General features: G+C 37.8%; 1 protein-coding gene across 1 annotated transcript in view; it reads left to right on the forward strand.

The window, feature by feature from the left end:
• Nucleotides 1-1508: 1508 nt before the first annotated feature.
• The window catches only part of HUWE1 (HECT, UBA and WWE domain containing E3 ubiquitin protein ligase 1), an 80123-nt gene continuing 63172 nt past the window's right edge, over nt 1509-18459 (forward strand). Inside the window, exons 1-14 of the mRNA XM_029284520.1 lie at nt 1509-1558; nt 3308-3406; nt 4370-4576; nt 5076-5228; nt 9477-9539; nt 10790-10867; nt 11591-11638; nt 11728-11796; nt 12720-12819; nt 15096-15196; nt 15814-15964; nt 16050-16177; nt 17493-17633; nt 17834-17948. Of these exons, the coding sequence (XP_029140353.1) occupies nt 1514-1558; nt 3308-3406; nt 4370-4576; nt 5076-5228; nt 9477-9539; nt 10790-10867; nt 11591-11638; nt 11728-11796; nt 12720-12819; nt 15096-15196; nt 15814-15964; nt 16050-16177; nt 17493-17633; nt 17834-17948 (1498 nt within the window). The 5' untranslated portion in view covers nt 1509-1513. The remainder of the gene's footprint in view (nt 1559-3307; nt 3407-4369; nt 4577-5075; nt 5229-9476; nt 9540-10789; nt 10868-11590; nt 11639-11727; nt 11797-12719; nt 12820-15095; nt 15197-15813; nt 15965-16049; nt 16178-17492; nt 17634-17833; nt 17949-18459) is intronic.

Raw genomic sequence — 18459 nt, forward strand, 5'->3', positions numbered from 1 at the left:
TTTAAATAGGGATAATTTTTAATGATTTTAAAGTTTCAGGGGATTTTTAAGGGTAATTTTAATTGATCGGCCTGTTTAAATATTTCTTTTTAATTCGGCTTTTAATTATTGTATTTGTATTGTAGTTTTTATGAGGCTGTTAGCCGCCCTGAGTCCCATGAGGAGAAGGGCGGGGTATAAATTAAATTATAAAAATAAATAAAATAAAATAAATAAATAAATGAACTTCAAGCTCAATGAATATCCAGAACCTGGTTATAAAATTGCCTGCAGGTTGTGTAGCATTGTAGGAAGAAATCTGTGTTTACTGTATGGTAGCCAAAATCTGAAAGAGTCTGGTAGCACCTTTTCTTGCTGACACAATTTTATTAAAAGGCATAAGTTAAAAGCATTTAATGAAATTTGTTACAATAGTTGCAAAAGATGCTACTAAACTCTGAATTGTAGCACACTAGCATGTGTCTGAGTAAAAGTAAGTGTTGCAAGTATAAAGAAACAATAAGGAAAGCTTCAGAGGACGTAGAACAGTGCTGACTTTGGGGAGTCTGTGAACCCACTTGAAATGTTTTTCTGTGGAGTGTGGTATTTATGCTCATCATGGCTACCATGGGATCCATAGTTTGTAACAAAATGTCAATTTTTCAGATTTTCCCTCTTAAATGGCAACTTCATAGAATGTAAATTAGCCGTGTTACAGAAATATACAAGCTAAAAGTTCCAAACATACCATATATCCATATGAAAAAGAAAAAGGGAAAAAAACACCAGATAAAATATGCAAGCACCACGCCCAAATAAGCTAATGAAAATCAAGCACAGTTCACACCCCAAATATCTGGCGAAACAGTCAGGCAAATGCACATCACATCAAAACAAGCTCACAGATCGTAAAGGTGAGGATAAATATTAGGTACATGCACATGCAAGTATACACAAAACTATCCTTTAAGCTCTCAGGGTGCGCATTATCACATCTCTTTCTCCTTAGAATGCTTACTATCGGTTAACTTTTTATTTTCATCTCTGTTGGATTGCTGATCAAGCAGCAAATGCAAGAACTAAGGTGCAATCACCTAGTATTTTTTTTAGGTGTGTCTCTAGAACTCAGGCATTCTTGGTAGTAACTATGATATTGAAGACTGCCATTTTAGTTTGTAGCATTTGAGCTTACAGTTTTTAAAAAATCTTGAAAGCTAGCCACATAAATTACAATAAATGTGAATCCTTGGCAGTTTGTTTTGTCCCTTGAACTCATCCAGAAGTGCCTCTATACCAACATTTCCCAATCTTGGCAACTTTGGCTCCCAGAATGCACAGCATACTGTGGCATTGAAATATACATTTCTGAGTGTTGTCAATTCAGGAAACATTGATCTAATTCTGTAGATTTTTTTCCCAAATAATTTTTGCTCTGTTATATACCTACTGCTTTTAAACCATTTGAAATATTGTCACTGATAGCCAACTCTCTTTGATTCATCAAGCAGGATTGGAAAGTGGAAAACTAATAAAAATGAAAGTAGACCGAACTAAGCTGAAGAAAACGCCCACTGAGGCTGTAAGTACCATCTTTTATCATTTTGAGTTCCTCATAGAAGCAGTGCACAGCTTTAATATGTACATGGCATACTAGAATGAGATTAAAGGAAGACGTTTGACTAGTAATTTGGTATGACCCTGGGTTATGTACTTTTTCATTTATTAAATTTGTATGCTGCCCATCTCACCAAGGGGTGACTATATGCAGCTTACAGCTAATCACTTCTTTATTACAAGTTCCTTAGAAAACATAGGGGGTTTTTTTCACTTGTTTCAGTGTGTTAGAAATCAACTGCCTTTAAGATAAGTCTGCTTGACTTGACATATACTACATCTATCTTGATGAAGTAATTTCAAGAGCCACGAATCCCTTTGGTCCAATATTATAGGAAAAGGCTCCTCTTACTCTTTGTCTCTAGTATTGGTTGAAGTGCTTCCAGGCTTGTTGGTTGGTTGCAGGTTTCCTTACAGTGTTTATTGAAGTCGCATAGCTTGGAAGACCTAAGTATGTTAGAGAAATCCATACCCTCTGATGTAGCTGTCCAGCCTTGGAGCCCCTTCAAGTGACCCAGAGAGACTTGTGTTTACAGTCTCCTGCAGTGGTCCCTGGAATCTCACACATGAGTCAACTGAGAGAACCGTCGTACTTGCCAAGGGGGATTTGGGCTAGCCATCTTCCACATAGGTTGTAGGATTCTCCCATAGTGCACTGTAGCTATAATGAGAAAAAGGTTGAGAGGACTAAGGAAATCTTAGTTTGCAATACAGGTTTGTGGAAATGTTTCTTCGAAGGTTCTTTTAAGCAAAGATTTCTCTGAAATGTCACACAGGCCTTCCTTCCTCTAGGATGGATCAGTTAACAGTAACACTGAACCATTCATTATAAGAACTGATATTCAGTGTGTTTGGGGAACCCTTATGAATATTTTTTTTCCTGGGGTCATTTAGGATGACCAGTAAATGCTGCATGTTTGGCTCCTTGGGTATCATAGAGAGTAATCCAGGTTAAGGATAGGAGCAAGAGTTAAAATGTATGTGATTTGGTTTGTTTCCCCCACCCATAAACATGCACTCAAGTTGTCACCATTAAGGCAATGTTTGCATAATCTGTTATACTTAATAATCTTCTCAAGCCTTTCCTAGAAAAAGGTACTCTCAAATGCCAACTGTTTTCCTTCCTTCTATGACTTAAACACATGTACCCTCCTTGGTGGATTACTAATTTGCAATATTCCTTTCCATTTAAGGGGAGCAAGTATTAGTACTGTGTAAGCTCAGTTCTTCTCCTGTACATACATCTTCTTTATCAGTCAGCAAAACAGTATGAGAAAAGACTGGAATTCTTTCTCATTTCCTGGTTTTGGTTCCTCTTCTTCCTCTCCAGCTATCCCAAATGATAACTTTATTGGGATTGCAGTTATTACACTACAAGTGAGCAAAAGCTAATGTCCCAATCAATAACTAAGCATGCAACACAAGGCCACTAACTTACAGCGTGTTTTTATATGGCCATCCACTTGCCAAGCAGCTTTAATGTTGGATGGCTGACAACATTAAAAAATAACCCAAAAATACTGATAATAAAAACTAAAAAATAATAAATTCACCTTGGACATATTAATAAACACTTGACAATTCGTGTAGTATCCAGGCTTAGTGGCTTATGTGAAATTGTTCGTTGTATGCCAAAAAGATGAAGGGAAAAAGGACATGGATACATAAATAATGAAGGAGCACTGTTATACAATGAATCTTATCCTGTGTTCAGCCTGCAGACTGCAGAGCCTTGATAGACAAACTCAAGATTTGCAATGATGAACAGCTGTTGCTGGAACTCCAACAGATCAAAACATGGAATATTGGGAAGGTACGTGGTGATGGCAAATGTATATATTATGTATGTGAATATTATAAGCTTTATTATTTTGAAGAATTTTAAAAAATCTTATTTACATGTTTTCATTTGTGACAGGACTTAGGTTGTTTCATCAGTGGTCCGAGAAATAAATGTTACCACCCAATTCTCTGTAGGGTTTGTTTTGATTCTGCTATTCTGTCCTTAAGAAACTCATATAACTAGTCCTTGTTTTATGACTATTTATTCAGCGATCATTCGAAGTTAGGAAGGTACTGAAAAAAGTGACTTACACTTATGACCATCGCAGTGTCCCAGGGTCAAATGATTGCCCTTTGCAATCTTCTCAGGGACTTCTGATCAGCAAAGTCAATGGGAAAAGTCAGATTAGCGAATTATCTACAATAAAAAGGTTGTGAAGCCAGATGCGACTCCCTTTAGCAATGCAGTTCCAGTTGGGGGTCGTAACTTTTTGATTCCCATATCTTAGTGTATTTGGCTGATGTTAGAAGTGAATGGAGGATGCTGTGAGTTATTGATGATCCTTGCTTACCAATAATAATTGGAACTGGGAAATCAATTGCTTGATGTCATGTGACTCTATTGACCATATGACAGCAGTCTCAGTTGTCATTGTTAAGCGAATCCTTTGCAGCATCCTGTAGTCACAGGATTGCCATTTCCAATGTGCTCCCAGTTTCGCCAGTGACTTTGCTTGTTGGAAGCTGGCAGCGGTCACAAATGGCGATCATGCTGTACAGGGATGCTATGAAAGCCACACCACAAGGATGTATAAGTTTCCCTCATTTAGCACCGTCATAACTTTGGTTTCTCAATGAGTGGATGCTAAGTGTGGTCTACCTGTAGTTCTGTGGGTGGAATGACCAACAATTTTTCCCCCAGAGGCCTGTGATAACTGCCAGTATCTATGCAATGTGCATAGCCTGTCTCCTGAATGCTTTTGTCTTTTTTCAGTGTGAACTTTACCACTGGGTGGACCTTCTCGACAGATTTGATGGCATCCTGGCTGATGCTGGACAGACTGTGGAGAACATGTCATGGATGCTAGTGTGTGATCGGCCAGAGAGAGAACAGCTGAAGGCCCTGCTGTTGTCAGTGCTGAACTTCACTGCCCTACTCATAGAATACAGCTTTTCTCGTCATCTGTACAGCTCTATTGAGGTGACATGCTGCTATTGAAACAATAGATTTAGATAAATAGGATAGAGGTGAAATTGAAATGCTAAGTCTTAACAGATTGTGGCTTTAATAGTGTAAGGCACTTTTGTTTGGAACAGAATTCTTCATACTGTTTCTTGAGTAAAAGAAGCTGATTGAAGAATTTAGAAATTAATACTTTGCATTTATGTAATTCTTTACCATATCCAATGTGTTTCATGTAGTGCTCTGCTAATTTTTCATTCAGAAAGCTTGTATACAGCCAGTATTCAGTATTCAGCCAGTTGTAACTAAGTGGGAATTAAGGAATAGTAATTTAAAGCCACATACTCGCTCCATAATAAAAGCAGTTTTAATTAGGAATTTCTCTTAATGACAATACTGCAAGGATATCACAAAGAAGGAGAAGGAGACAATTTCACACTTAAATGGGAAAAATAAAGTTTCTGTTATTGATCATAATTTCTCAATGTATTGATTATTTTGTCCTGGCTTCATCTAGCACCTCACAACGCTATTGGCATCCTCTGACATGCAAGTGGTTCTTGCTGTGCTAAACTTACTATATGTGTTTAGCAAACGCTCCAATTACATCACACGTTTGGGCTCTGACAAGAGGATGCCTCTTCTGTCTCGGCTGCAGCACTTGGCAGAGGTAAGACGCTACAAAAGAAGAACAAGCATTGTCTAGTACCTAATGTTAATTTTGAAATTTTAATTATTGCTCAGTATATTAAATAGCAATAACGTTACTATTTTAAGGGTTGGAAGTGTCAGTTATTGAGGAAAATATTTTGAATCAGAAGGAAGGATATTGTAGGGAATTATATCATTGGTGTCATCTGACACATTTTTTCTTTTTACTGCTATATCTGTAATATGGATTCTTTCACATTTGAGCAAAGGAGGCAATATTCACTGGTATGTGTGTGGTTTTCTACATGACTATATACTAGGTATTGTAGATTGTTACCTGGTAGTGGCAAAGGGACTTACACACCCTAATGATTCTATGAGCTGCAACATTGGGAGTGTACACTCCAAAAGAATTACCCACGACAGGCAGATTGTAGATAAGAGATCAGAGTAAATATAATCTGCTGGAATAGGGAATGGCAACCCAACCCAATCCAATCCAGTATTCTGCCCAGAAAAGTAAGACATTCACAATCAGGACTGTGTCGGCATGCTATTGCAAAATGACCCCCTGGTCAGAAGTTCTCCTGTATTTAGATGAAGAATATTTCTTGTAGAGAATGTGTTTATTGAATAAAACAAAAATTAAAATGTGTAACTAGGCTATGTGCCTAAACAAAAGTTCATAAAGAGTTCAACAAGGAATCCATTACCCCATCTTCATCTTAAGTTTCACCACCAGGTATCCAGTGAACTTCTGGGTAAGGTCAGAGGGCAGACAGGTTAGCACTGGTGCTTGTGATGTGGCAACATTAAAGCTGAAAAGATGTTTAGCTCTTGTTGTGTGCAGGGGCAAAAGAAGATTTTGATGTGCAAAGATAGGCATACCATTAACAAGCAGAATATCAGGGTCACAAACCAAGATCACTTAATGTCAGAGAGAGTCAAGATTTGAACGTTGATATTCTGTGAACTGAAATGGACTGGAAGGGGTCACTTTATGTCAAGACAGTATCAGATCTGCAGATAAGAAAATCTTATCAGAAATAGAGTAGCCATCATTGCTCGCAAAAGGGTGTCAGAATCTGTTTGAATGTAACTTCCAAAATTACAGGACAATTTCAAGTTAAATTCAAGCTAGTCAGTATTACAGTTATCCAAGTCTGTATTCCAACCACAGAATCAGAGGAGTTGAGTGTTAATTCTATGTTGTTCTGTGTACTGACATGATTTACAATATATCAGTACAACATAAAAAGTCATACTAATTATAAAAAGTTAGAAGTAAAATAGCATCTGGAAAATATGGAAAATTGGTTTCTGTGATCAGAATGAAACAGGAGGCAGTTGCCAAGAAAATTCTATCTTCTTCCAACAACTTAAACAATTCTACACATGATAGGCAACACCAAAATAAACTAATATCTACAAGCAATGATATAGAAGATCTCTTTGGTCAGCAAAACAAAGTCCTGGTACCAACTGCACTCAGATCACAAACTCCTTACAAAATTACAATTTAAAGGAAACGACTAGAATCAGGACATCGGCAGGGTACAACTTGAGCCATATCCATTATGATTATGTGGTAAAGAATAGGTTTAACGGATCAGATTTGATAGAATCAGGAGTTTAAGACTCATTAATATCATTAAAAATCCCAAGTCAATAAAAGAACTCCAAATTGCAAAAAGTGAAAAAGAACATGAAATAATGTTTACCTGATACACCAAAAATAGCTGAAGAAAGGTAGAAAGCAAAAAGCAAGTGGAAAATCAGCTGAACTAAATACTGAATTCCAGAGAGCAAGAAAAGGCAGAAAGTCATATCGATATAAGCCAGGGGTGTCAAACTGCCGGCCATGGACCAGATATGTCACGCGGAAGCCGCACCCACCCCAGCTCCAGCAAGGGGGGAAAAGTCACGATACGTTGCAACACGTCACGTGACAGCGGCAAGTTTGACACCCCTAATATAAGCAATGTAAAGAAAGTGAAGATAATAGTCAAATGTGAAGGATATTTATTTTCTTATTTATTGAAGAAAATTTGCAGGAAATAAGATTTTTTTTAATATATAGAAATGATCATGATATAATTCAAGGTAAAGATCCAGCAGAGGTGGGGGGGGGAGGGGAAGAATTCCAAGGTCAGTGATATATACTGAAGTTTGATCACTGAACAAAATGCCTGTCATTTTGGTTAAATCAGTTCTAGAAAATAAATAGATGAAAAATCAAGAGAATTGTCTAAAACCTTACAGAGTGATAGAGTTGAATGTCTATGGAGATTCTCAGTCATCAGAACTGAAGAAGCTTCTTGGATGAGAAGCAAAACGTCTTCAAGGAAAAGCAAAGTCCAGTTGTCTTTTGAAAAAAAACACACCTTTGATACAGTTGAAATGTTAATTACAATTATAAGCAAATAGGGCAGTGATGGCGAACCTTTTAGAGACCGAGTGCCCAAAAACTGGTCCCGCCCCCACTCCACCCCCTGCCGTGCCCCTGCTCCGCCCCCACCCCGTCCCCCATCCTGCCTGCCCGCAGGGCCACTCACCGCCTCCAGGACCTGCCGCAGATCGCCCAGGCAGCCCAGCAGTGCCATGGCCACGCCTTCTACCCGCGCCCCGCAGCATCAACTGTGCGGGATGGGGCGTGAGGGCAGAGTCTTGTCTACACTGCCTGGTTGCCATGTCCTTGGCTGCGCTGCTCCGTGTGGGCCACACTCGAGGGCGACTCTCCTCCAGGGGGGCTGCTGGTGAGGGGGTCGTGGGGGGAGGCGAGGCTGGGGCAACGACACGTGTGCCCACAGAGAGGGCTCCGAGTGCCGCCTCCAGCACGCGTGCCATAGGTTCGCCACCACTGAAATAGGGAAAACAGCAGTGGTAGAGAGATGTGGAAGTATCAATGTATATTCCAGTAATAGAATGGGCAGCTCTAAGAGATGTTCAGACTACTGAACAATTGCGCTTGTTTCACATGCGAGTAAGATAATGGTCAAGCCTTCATCAGTACAAGGAACAAGTATTGTCAAATGCTCAAAGTGGATTCAGAAAAGGCAAAAATACCCCCAAATCACATTGCTCACATCTAATGGATAATGAAGCAGCAAGGAAATTCTAAAAAAGATTATTATTTTTATTGCATGCATGGGATATTGCATGGGATTTTTTACTTTTGATTCCCAACAAATTATGGATAGCTTTGAAAAACCTACTATATCAGGTCACCTCATTTATGTATGATGACCAGGAAGCAACTGTTAGAGCAGAATAGGAAGCAAATAAATGGTTCATAATTGAAAAGTGTTCTAAAGCTGTATACTATCATTTTTTTTTTCATGTAATGATGTGCCTCAAGATGATTGGAATGCCATATAATTTATTTTTCTTAGTACTTAATTAACTATGGCTACAATATCAGTGACTTGCATGTGTATTTCAATTGGGAAATGAAAAGAAAGTAAATAGATTGCCTTTCTAAAGGCAGAGGCCTTGGCTTGGCTGACCGAGTTCATGCATCTCGGAAAATAGTAACATGATTTATCTTGCCTTTATGAATTCTGCCAAATTGATGCTTTCTCTGCAAGCAATGCACACATAAATGTGTGAACCCTGTCAGTTGATTGTATTTTTTAATTTTGCATTTGGGTTCACATAGTTGAAAAGCTTTAAAAAAAAAATCATAGGATGCTGAACTGCCCATAACAAGTGAGTTCATATGTCACACTAAACAAAAAGCTTCACCATACTTCTAGTACCTCTTAGGACAAATGAGCATAGATACTTTTGATTGTAGCTTTCATGTTCCTGTTTCTTTATAGAAAAAAGATAAATATTACTGAAGAGAAATGTGGTTTGTCTAAAATGGCTTCCCTGAGATTCTGTTGCATGTGAAAATTTTTTGCATAGTCTCTCTGTATTCTCTGACAATTCCGCATTCAGTAGTAGTCAATGTTCTTTTGTGTTTGACCATGTGGAAAGGTATCTTTCCAAATTCTAGTAATGTCTTGATTTGGGAGCCAGGATTCGTTAGTGTAGGCTTTCTGAGCATTATCCAGAACTTGTCATTTAGTTTTGACAATAAAGCAATATAAAGGTTTAGATGAAAATGAGCCATCATGACTTTCTTTTTATATGCAGCAGTAAACAAGAGCAGACCAAAATACGTAACCATTTAATGTATTATACATTTGAGTTTTTCTTCTAGAATTACAGTGTACTTTTTGAATCAACTCATTTTTAAGGTTTTCATCCTTTTGTCCTATAGAGTTGGGGTGGCAAGGAGAATGGCTTTGGCCTTGCAGAATGTTGTAGAGATTTGCACATGCTGGTAAGTCTTGCATTTTGACCTTCACCTTGCTATCCTGGCACTACATTTGGTAGCTTGATTTGTAGTTGCTTTTTCATGTATATGAGTATTTGCTACTGTGGAAAACAGAGCTGGTCCATCAGAAACATTACCTACCTACCTACATACATGCATATATACACACATGAAATAAAAGTGAAAAAAAAAGGGATTTATAAGGGTTTTTCCTTAAGATAATGGATAATAATAAGGGACTTTGTCCCCAGTGTTCACATACTGAAAGTTTGTTTGTTGGTATATGTGATATTGTTTGTTGAGGGTGAGCAGTGCACAATATCGGAAGTTTGGGCATTTTGAATATCCTTGAATAAAAAAATTGGGGTGTTCTTCATGTGTGTAGCTCTTTTAATTCCTTGAATTGGTAGAAACCCCACCTTTGCAATCTTAGGATTTTGGAAATTGCTGGAGTTGCTTTTCTAATGAGGAGAATAGTGTTATGTTTTGAAATGGCTGTTCTTTGAGGTGAAGGATGTTGTTGTAGACAAAATCAGTGGGTGTTTTTTATGGATGAGAATCAGTCATTTGCAGTAGAATGTTTAGTCTATTGTTCCTTAGAGAAGTTACATCTTCCAGGAGCAGCACAAATGGTACAGCTACTATTGTATCAAAACAGAGATGATTATTTTAAGTCTCCAAAATAGGAAGCAATTCATTTTTTAAAGAGCAGTCTAATTTGCTGTTGTAGTGATAACTGAGAATAATAGAAGTGGATGCTCCAAGGAACACTTTTTTTCCTGAGGGGCTTATTACCATGACTTTAGAGGATATTTTTTGAAACCCTTTTTTAAAACTGGGTTCAAAAATTATTTTAGGGCTTAGGAGATTCAGGCCTCTATAGCCTTGGGCATATTGTTCTTCATATTGTTGGGGACTGCTGAAAGTCATTATTTCTTTTTGGTATTATTTCTTTTACGTATGATGATTGAGATATCAGCAGGGGTCCCTCTGCATCACCATGTCTTCATACCTAATCTTAACTTCTTACATCTTAATCCTCTTCCTCCTCCCACTTGCACATAAATATAAGGAGAATTAGTGGGTGGTGATATCAACCCGTTGGCAAGTGCATCAGTTCAGTCTCAGGGTGCACTGTCCTTTGAGCCAGCAGGTTTTGCTTGCCTTCCCCCAGTCCAGAGAGAGGTGGATATGATTTTTGGAAAGGGTGTTTGCCATCTGGTTTATTCTGATTCCGTACTGTGATCTGTACACAGAAATACCCTCCCAGTGCAACTACACTACACTTTGAATTCTATGCAGAGCCAGGGGCCGAAGTCAAAGTGGACAAAAGGGTGAGTCTCCTACAGACTTGTTCTTGAAAGGTTTTCTGGGAAATGGGTGGGAGCAAGATTTGGCAAACAAACCCACTTACATTATAAAAAGGACTATAATCAATCTGTAAGAGAAATGGGAAACTTTCTTGCCACTGAGTGAACACTAAGATGGAGGAAGTTAGTTTAGGTATGAGAAGGTATGTTGATTTTTAGTCTTGAGGATAACAACCACTGTAGGGTTTCAGCGATGTTGCAACATTGCTTATTTGTCCTCTTACTTGGGAAGAGTTTGCTTTCCTGTGCTGTTTTCATTTTTTAAATTACATGGCCCTGCGAGTATATTTCCATAGTATCGCCAGTTGTGAAAATATGGATAAAAACTGAACAGCTGATAGCTTTTGATAGCAGCCCAAATTACTGGAGTACTTCAGTGCAGAAATACAGATCTTTCATTTCCAGGCAGTCCCTTTGTATATCTGTAAAGAAACTTATCCCTTAATACCCTTTCCTGAAAATTTCCCTCCTAGGTATGGATTTATGAGGCAGCATTTTTTTTTTTCAAATAGCGCTGGCCAGCATAGTAATCCATATTGAAATACGTCTGAATGCCACACAAATGCCAGGTCTGACTGTTAACCAAAGCCTCACCTCTTGTGGTGATTTCTTAAAAAGTTCAGGACCACAGTTGCTAATCTGCCATGTCTTCCAACAAACTGACTTTCAGCATCCTTTTGTTTTCAGACTACCAGCAACACACTACATTATATCCACATAGAACAACTTGATAAGGTAAATTAGCTTTCTGTATTAAAGTAGGCTTTAAACTGTTTCATTTTTGTATTGATGGCTTCTAAGTTGCTGCTGCTTTTTCAATTCAGATTTCAGAAAGTCCCTCTGAAATTATGGAATCCCTCACCAAAATGTACAGTATCCCAAAGGATAAACAGGTACACTGAATAATTTTTTTCAAGGCGATAAGCTGAATTTATTGCAGAATGAGAAGAAGAAGCTAAAAGTGCAGGGAGCCTTGAGAACTGAAGAATCCCAAATCCCCTTGTAATTGGAATTATCTTGGTGTGGTGGGGCACTTTATGAATTGCAAATTCTATATTAATTTTCCATTTCTTGTTGCCCATCCTGGCCTCTGTTTTCAACATTGGAGAGAATAAATGAGTGTGTGTGTGTGTGTGTGTGTGTGTGTGTGTGTGTGTGTGAGAGAGAGAGAGAGAGAGAGAGAGAGAGAGAGAGAAAGAGAGAGAGAGAGAGAGAGAGAGCTTAGTCTTGAGGGTGACAATGATATTTTGGATTTCTTCTATGTCAAAATATTCTACAAAGAACAGTGAGCTCATAATTAAATAGTATTTGTTCAGCACCTGCAGTATTGGTTATTAGGGAATATCAGGAAACAATAAGAGAGATCATTCCTTCTCATTTCAGTGATGTAAAGTAAAACCTTGAGTATTCAGGAGGAAGGAATCCCTATTGGATGTCTTTTAAATCCGAGTTTGTTATTTGCATCTATTTTTGCTGTTTATCACTACATAGATATTGTAAATTTGTGGAAATAACATAAGAGACATCAACATATAAATTACTGAAAATAACAAGAATGTTATCCAAATCTGAACAAAATTTGGATAAAATGTACGTTTGCATTGTTTGGGGAGAGGGCAGATACCTGTATGAAAGCAGTTTTGACCATTGCGTTCTAAGTCTGGTAAATGGAGGTCTGCTAAATTGAAATTTTACTTTGTCATTTTTTTCCATACTTTATTGACATATATAGTTCAGATGGTAGATCTTGGTGGTATGTGGTATATCTAATTATGTTTGGTGCTTATAAAATCATTGCAATTTAATTTTCTTGTAGATGCTGCTGTTTACACACATTCGCTTGGCCCACGGCTTTTCCAATCATAAAAAGCGGTTGCAAGCTGTCCAGGCCAGACTGCATGCCATTTCTATATTAGGTGAGGATGTTAGCGGGTGGGGTTTTTTTTACTCTGGGTAATGCCAGGATTGAGAACGTGAGTTTATGCAAAGAGAATTGGGGGTATCTTTAAACTTGAGAACCTTAATTCAGATTCTAGATTGCTTTTTTAGAAACTTACCTTGATATAACAATTGAAAAAGAACAACCCAAAGAAATACCTGAACATATCTAGCAAAATTTGAAACAGACATTCTTTGACCTAAATGAGAAGTTCCCAAGTACAGGTCGTTCTCGACTTGCAACAGTTTGTTTAGTGACCTGTCAAAGTTACAACAGCACATGACTTATGACCGTTTTTCACATTTATGACCATTGCAGCATCCCATGGTCATGTAATCAAAATCTGGGTGCTTGGCAACTGACTCATAGTTATGACGGCTGCAGTGTGCCAGGGTCATGTGATCACCTTTTGCGACCCTATAACAAGCAAAGTCAATGGGGAAATCAAATTCACTTAACAACCATATTACTAACTTAACAACTGCAGTGAATCATTTAACAACTGGCAAGAAAAATTGTAAAATGGGGCAAAACTCACTTAACCAGTGTCTCACTTAGCAACCTCAATTTTGGGCTCAGTTGTCATAAGTCGGGGACTACCTTGTAATTCAAGCCCTATGAGAGGAAGTATTCCAAAGTCAAAGGTCAGCTTCAAGATATAACCAGAAATGTTTAATTAACAGGCAGTTGATTAACTTTTTTTGATATTGAGATCATCGAATGTGGCCAGTCTAAGTTAGTAATTGTGTATTGCTATAATTATAATTGGAAAAAAGTGGGGAAAAAATCTGATTTATCTTGGTCTGATATTTATTTATTTTTTTTACAAAAACTGTCATTTTGACGGGTGTGTAGACTTTCTACATCCTCTGTAAGTAGTTTAAAGTAGTCTCATGGAGTGTGGTAGTATTCTCACTTGAAACAGGTAGTCTATGACTTAACAACTGTTTGTTTAATGATCGCTCAAAGTTATATTGGCACTGAAAAAAGTGACCCACAAGCAGCACTCACACAAGCATTGCGGGATCTCCCCACAGTCACGTGATCAGAATTTGGACACTTGCCAGCCAGCATGTATTTGTGATTATCGCAGCATCCTGGGGTCATGTGATCACCATTTGTAACCTTCCCAGCTGTTTGTTTGACAAGCAGAGTCAATGGGGGGAAGCTAGATTTGCTTAACAACTGCCTGATCCACTTAACAAGTGCAGTGATTCACTTAACAGCTGTGGCAAAAAAAATGTCTGTTTTTTTAATCAGGCGTGACTCACTTAATAAACACTTTGCTTAGAAAGGGAAATTCTGGTCCCAATTGTGCTTGTAAATTGAGAACTACCTAGTATTACTTTCCATTGTTAAGGCACATTATGTATGACATTAGCCAAGACTCTCTTAATAGTAATAATATTTAGCTGGTGTACCTGATGAAAGGAAATCCTTATAACAGGACATAAGGATATAAATCCTTGTATTCTTTTATCTAAGACAGACACGTCAAACTCGCAACGTCATGTGATGTTGCGCAACGTATCAGGACAGTTTTGCCATTGCCGGCAATGGGGTGGGCGTGGCTTCCACGTGATGCATCTGGCCCGCGGGCAGTTTGGCACCCCTGATCTAAGAGGAGTAGTAATTTAAGAACACGAGGCTACTAATCTGTTTTTGCAAGAGAGCGTGATAAGATGTTCTCCCAGCCTAAGATTAGTAGAATAATACAATATGTTTTACTGCAACTGGGTTCAGGTTTTTACAAGTCTCTACAGTTTAATGCTAGTTCCAAACACCTGAACTTGCAAAAAAATAATTCCTGCCAATCAAACATCACATGTTGCTTAACATTGCCAGTGGCCTCTTGTGGAGTTGTTAGGATAACATGAAAGAGAAAATTTAAAAAAAAAAATACAAAGCTTCCATGTTTCAAGGTGAATAATTCTCGCTCTTTATTTTTTTTTATACCAGGACACCAGTTTCAATGGACTTTTAAAATGTTGGTTGTTAAGATATACTTCATATATTTGCTGTATTCCTTCATAGCTATCGTGACTAAATCTGTGTGACAAAAATATAAAAACCTATCACACTTTCATCTTTCATTCCTTGCATTCTCTGGAAACAGCTGATATATAGCTCCAAGAGTAGAAGTTTATGTTACTAGAAATAAAAAGTACTCACTCAGTTGACGTAATAGTTGGATTTGCTTTTTCTCTCCTTTAACTACTGAAAATTGTTAACGGCCTACCTCTTTTTCCACAGTATACTCAAATGCTTTGCAGGAATCTGCCAACAGCATACTATACAATGGGTTGATAGAAGAGTTAGTGGATGTGCTGCAAATTACAGATAAACAATTAATGGTAAGTGTATTTATCCAGCTGAGGTTTGGCAAAGAAAAATTGCTGCTCAATTGGTACCAAACTGGACTGAGCGACTATTGACTTTCTTAGATGTTTCCTGCTTTATTTTAATTATTTATCATCAGAAACCAAATACACAGATGATTTAAAGCAAATGAAAAGTGCAAGGCAAATAAAAAAGGCAGTTAGGATTAATTTTTAAAATCTTCTGTACCGTGAGAACTAATCCAAAACCCAGTGGCAAGAATATTTATTGGTTAATAGTCCTTTACAGCAATTGCAGTTAAACTTAGCAATTCTGGAAGTTAACAGCTGACTGATTTATAAGATTGTATTCTGCTCTTCCAGTCTCACCAAATGATTAATTCTTGGAGGCATTTTTAAATTATGTTCTGAAGTTTGATAAAACGGATACTGGATTATGATCCTTCTTTCCTGATTGTTGGCACACGTTAAAGAGTTTTATCTATCTATTTACTGATCCATCTATCCATCTCCCTCTCCCCCCCCCCAAAAAAAAGTAGGGAAGATTTACAAAGATTACTGTGGAATTTATGTTATAGTATAAGGTAACCACAATCTATATACATGTCTATGTCTCATTGTTTCCTGGACAGGATATTAAAGCTGCCTCACTGAGGACATTAACTTCCATTGTGCACTTGGAACGGACTCCAAAACTCAGCAGTATTATTGACTGCACTGGAACAGCTTCCTACCATGGATTTTTACCAGTACTAGTCAGGAACTGTATACAGGCCATGATTGGTCAGTAGCTGTGCGTTTTAGAAGCAATTAATATATTTTGCTAAATTTGGGAATGTGTAATGGTGTTCCCTCTCCCTTTCTTTAGATCCCTCTATGGAGCCATATCCCCACCAGTTTGCCACAGCACTCTTCTCATTCTTATATCACTTGGCAAGCTATGATGCAGGAGGGGAAGCTCTTGTCTCATGTGGCATGATGGAAGCCTTACTGAAGGTAATGTTTTCTGTTTGTGAAGTTGACTAAGGAAAGTAAATGAAAATTCCACACCACATGCTTTCTGATATGCTGAAATAAAATAATGTGATGTGTAGGTATCCATGTTCTCTGTATGTACACACATATCCTTCCTCGCTAGTTTCATCCGGTAGAATGAAGACTTGTAGATCTTGAACAGCAGTCAAAGGAATTTTCCCCCAAGTTGTATAATTTGGGCTGTTTAAAGTCTGGGCCTCTGAAGCAGAGCAGTTAGCTTATGTCAGATACTCTCTCACATAAAAAGAGCCCAAGTCATAAGATCATTTGCTGGCTTTATCTGCCACAATTGATTTTTATATATTAGCTATTTTTTAAAGAATTAAATAGGTAGTATTATCAACTAACCAAATAATATACCTTTTACTTGCTATTATCAAAGCTTGTATGATAAAATGCAATAATACACTCATAGACATAAGTTTAAAATGAAGATCACAACCGTTTGTTTTATTTAAGAGACTTCTATGCCTGCCGTCCTGTGCTACAATTCTGAGTGGCTCACACCAACAGTGATTAAAAACATCAAAAAGACAATAAAAATCAGCAACCCCCCCAAAAACCTTACAGTACTGTGAGTTCAGACACCTACATACTTGCAACTCCTACTTAAGGAGTATGTAGGAGTTGCAAGTACATAGGTATCTGAACTCACAGCAGTGAACAACCCTGTTCATTACCTCGGTATTAACTGGTTCATGCTCTTCATAATAATGAGGATGATGATGATGATGGAAGGGACCTTGGAGGTCTTCTAGTCCAATCCCCTGCTCGGGCAGGAAACCCTATATACCATTTCAGACAAAACTGATAACTGAGCTCAGACAAGCCTCAGGTATTTCCATGCAAACTCCCTAGCTAGAGTCCAGGTCTGAGCAAAGTTGATTTTGTCCAACAGTTGCTGAGAATATTTGTCACAGTAGCTCTGCAAGTGTTCCCCTGGCCCCTCTTTATTCATAAGGGGCTGGGTCACCGAAACAGAGCTGCTGATCAGCTGTCTGTGGATATAGACTGGAGAAATGGAGTTTTTTCACTGCTCAAAAAGGCTCTTACCTGTCTTTGGTCAGGTTCACTCTTTATTTTTTACCTTTGACATTTCAGCCATCTCTTGTTTTGAGTTGCGTGTCTTAAATGAAGCTTCTTTGGTGCATGATTATCATGTGGAGGATGGTTTTTTTTCTAGAGCACTAAATGTTTGTTAATATCAAAAACTAGTGTTTAAATGAGTCAGTCCGTTAGTTTAGAGGTCTGTTTTCAAATCCTTTTTCCCCCTTAGGTGATCAAGTTCTTGGGGGATGAACAGGACCAGATCACTTTTGTGACCAGAGCAGTCCGTGTTGTGGATTTAATTACAAACCTAGACATGGCAGCCTTCCAGTCACACAGTGGCCTCTCTATCTTCATCTACCGGCTAGAGGTAGGATATTTTTTATTAGAGGTTTGGCCCTTCAATAAGCGTACTTTTCAATTTTTAGTGGTGAGTTAATACTTATTTGTAATGCAATTTATCTTAAAGTCTGTCATTCCAGCCAAAAAATTAAATATCTTTTTGTTTTGGAGTATAGTAGCTTCTCAGCTTTCACATGTTGTTGTTGTTTTTTGTAACTCCTTTTCTAGCATGAAGCAGACCTTTGTCGGAGGGAATGTCCTTTTGTAATAAAACCAAAGATCCAGAGACCTGCTGTTTCCACTGTTACACAGGAGGGTGAAGAGATGGAGACAGATGTAGAAGGCAAATGATACCCCTAATTATACTTATTTCTTTTTATTAATGTATCCAAACTGTGTTAAACAAAGGAAATTTAGTGGATAGCATCCATAAAACAGTTTTATTTATTTTAACTGTAATTCAGTATATTTCTGTTAGTTGTTTCAACTGATTAAATTTTAAAATGAAATAAGTTTGGAAACAAATATACACTTCCATTATGCCCTCTCTAAAGTTGCATTTTGAAATGAAACAAATCCACCTGAATTGTAAAGGAGAAGATAAGCTTCACACCTGTTTTTCATATGGAATTATTTAAATGTGACAAAAGTGAGAAATCATAACATCCTTGGCAAATTTATTTATTATTTATTATTTATTACATTAACTTATATGCCGCCCTTCTCCCCACGGGACTCAGGGCGGCTCACAGCATGTTAAAACAACACAAAACATTTCCCCTATAAAAGCCAATTAAAAACCAAATATTTATAGCTGTGTCTTATTAAAATCATTAAAATTGTCCCTATTTAAA

The sequence above is a fragment of the Protobothrops mucrosquamatus genome, unplaced genomic scaffold (assembly GCF_001527695.2).
Source record: "Protobothrops mucrosquamatus isolate PMUCROS unplaced genomic scaffold, P.Mucros_1.0 scaffold679, whole genome shotgun sequence".
Taxonomy (NCBI): Eukaryota; Metazoa; Chordata; class Lepidosauria; order Squamata; family Viperidae; genus Protobothrops; species Protobothrops mucrosquamatus.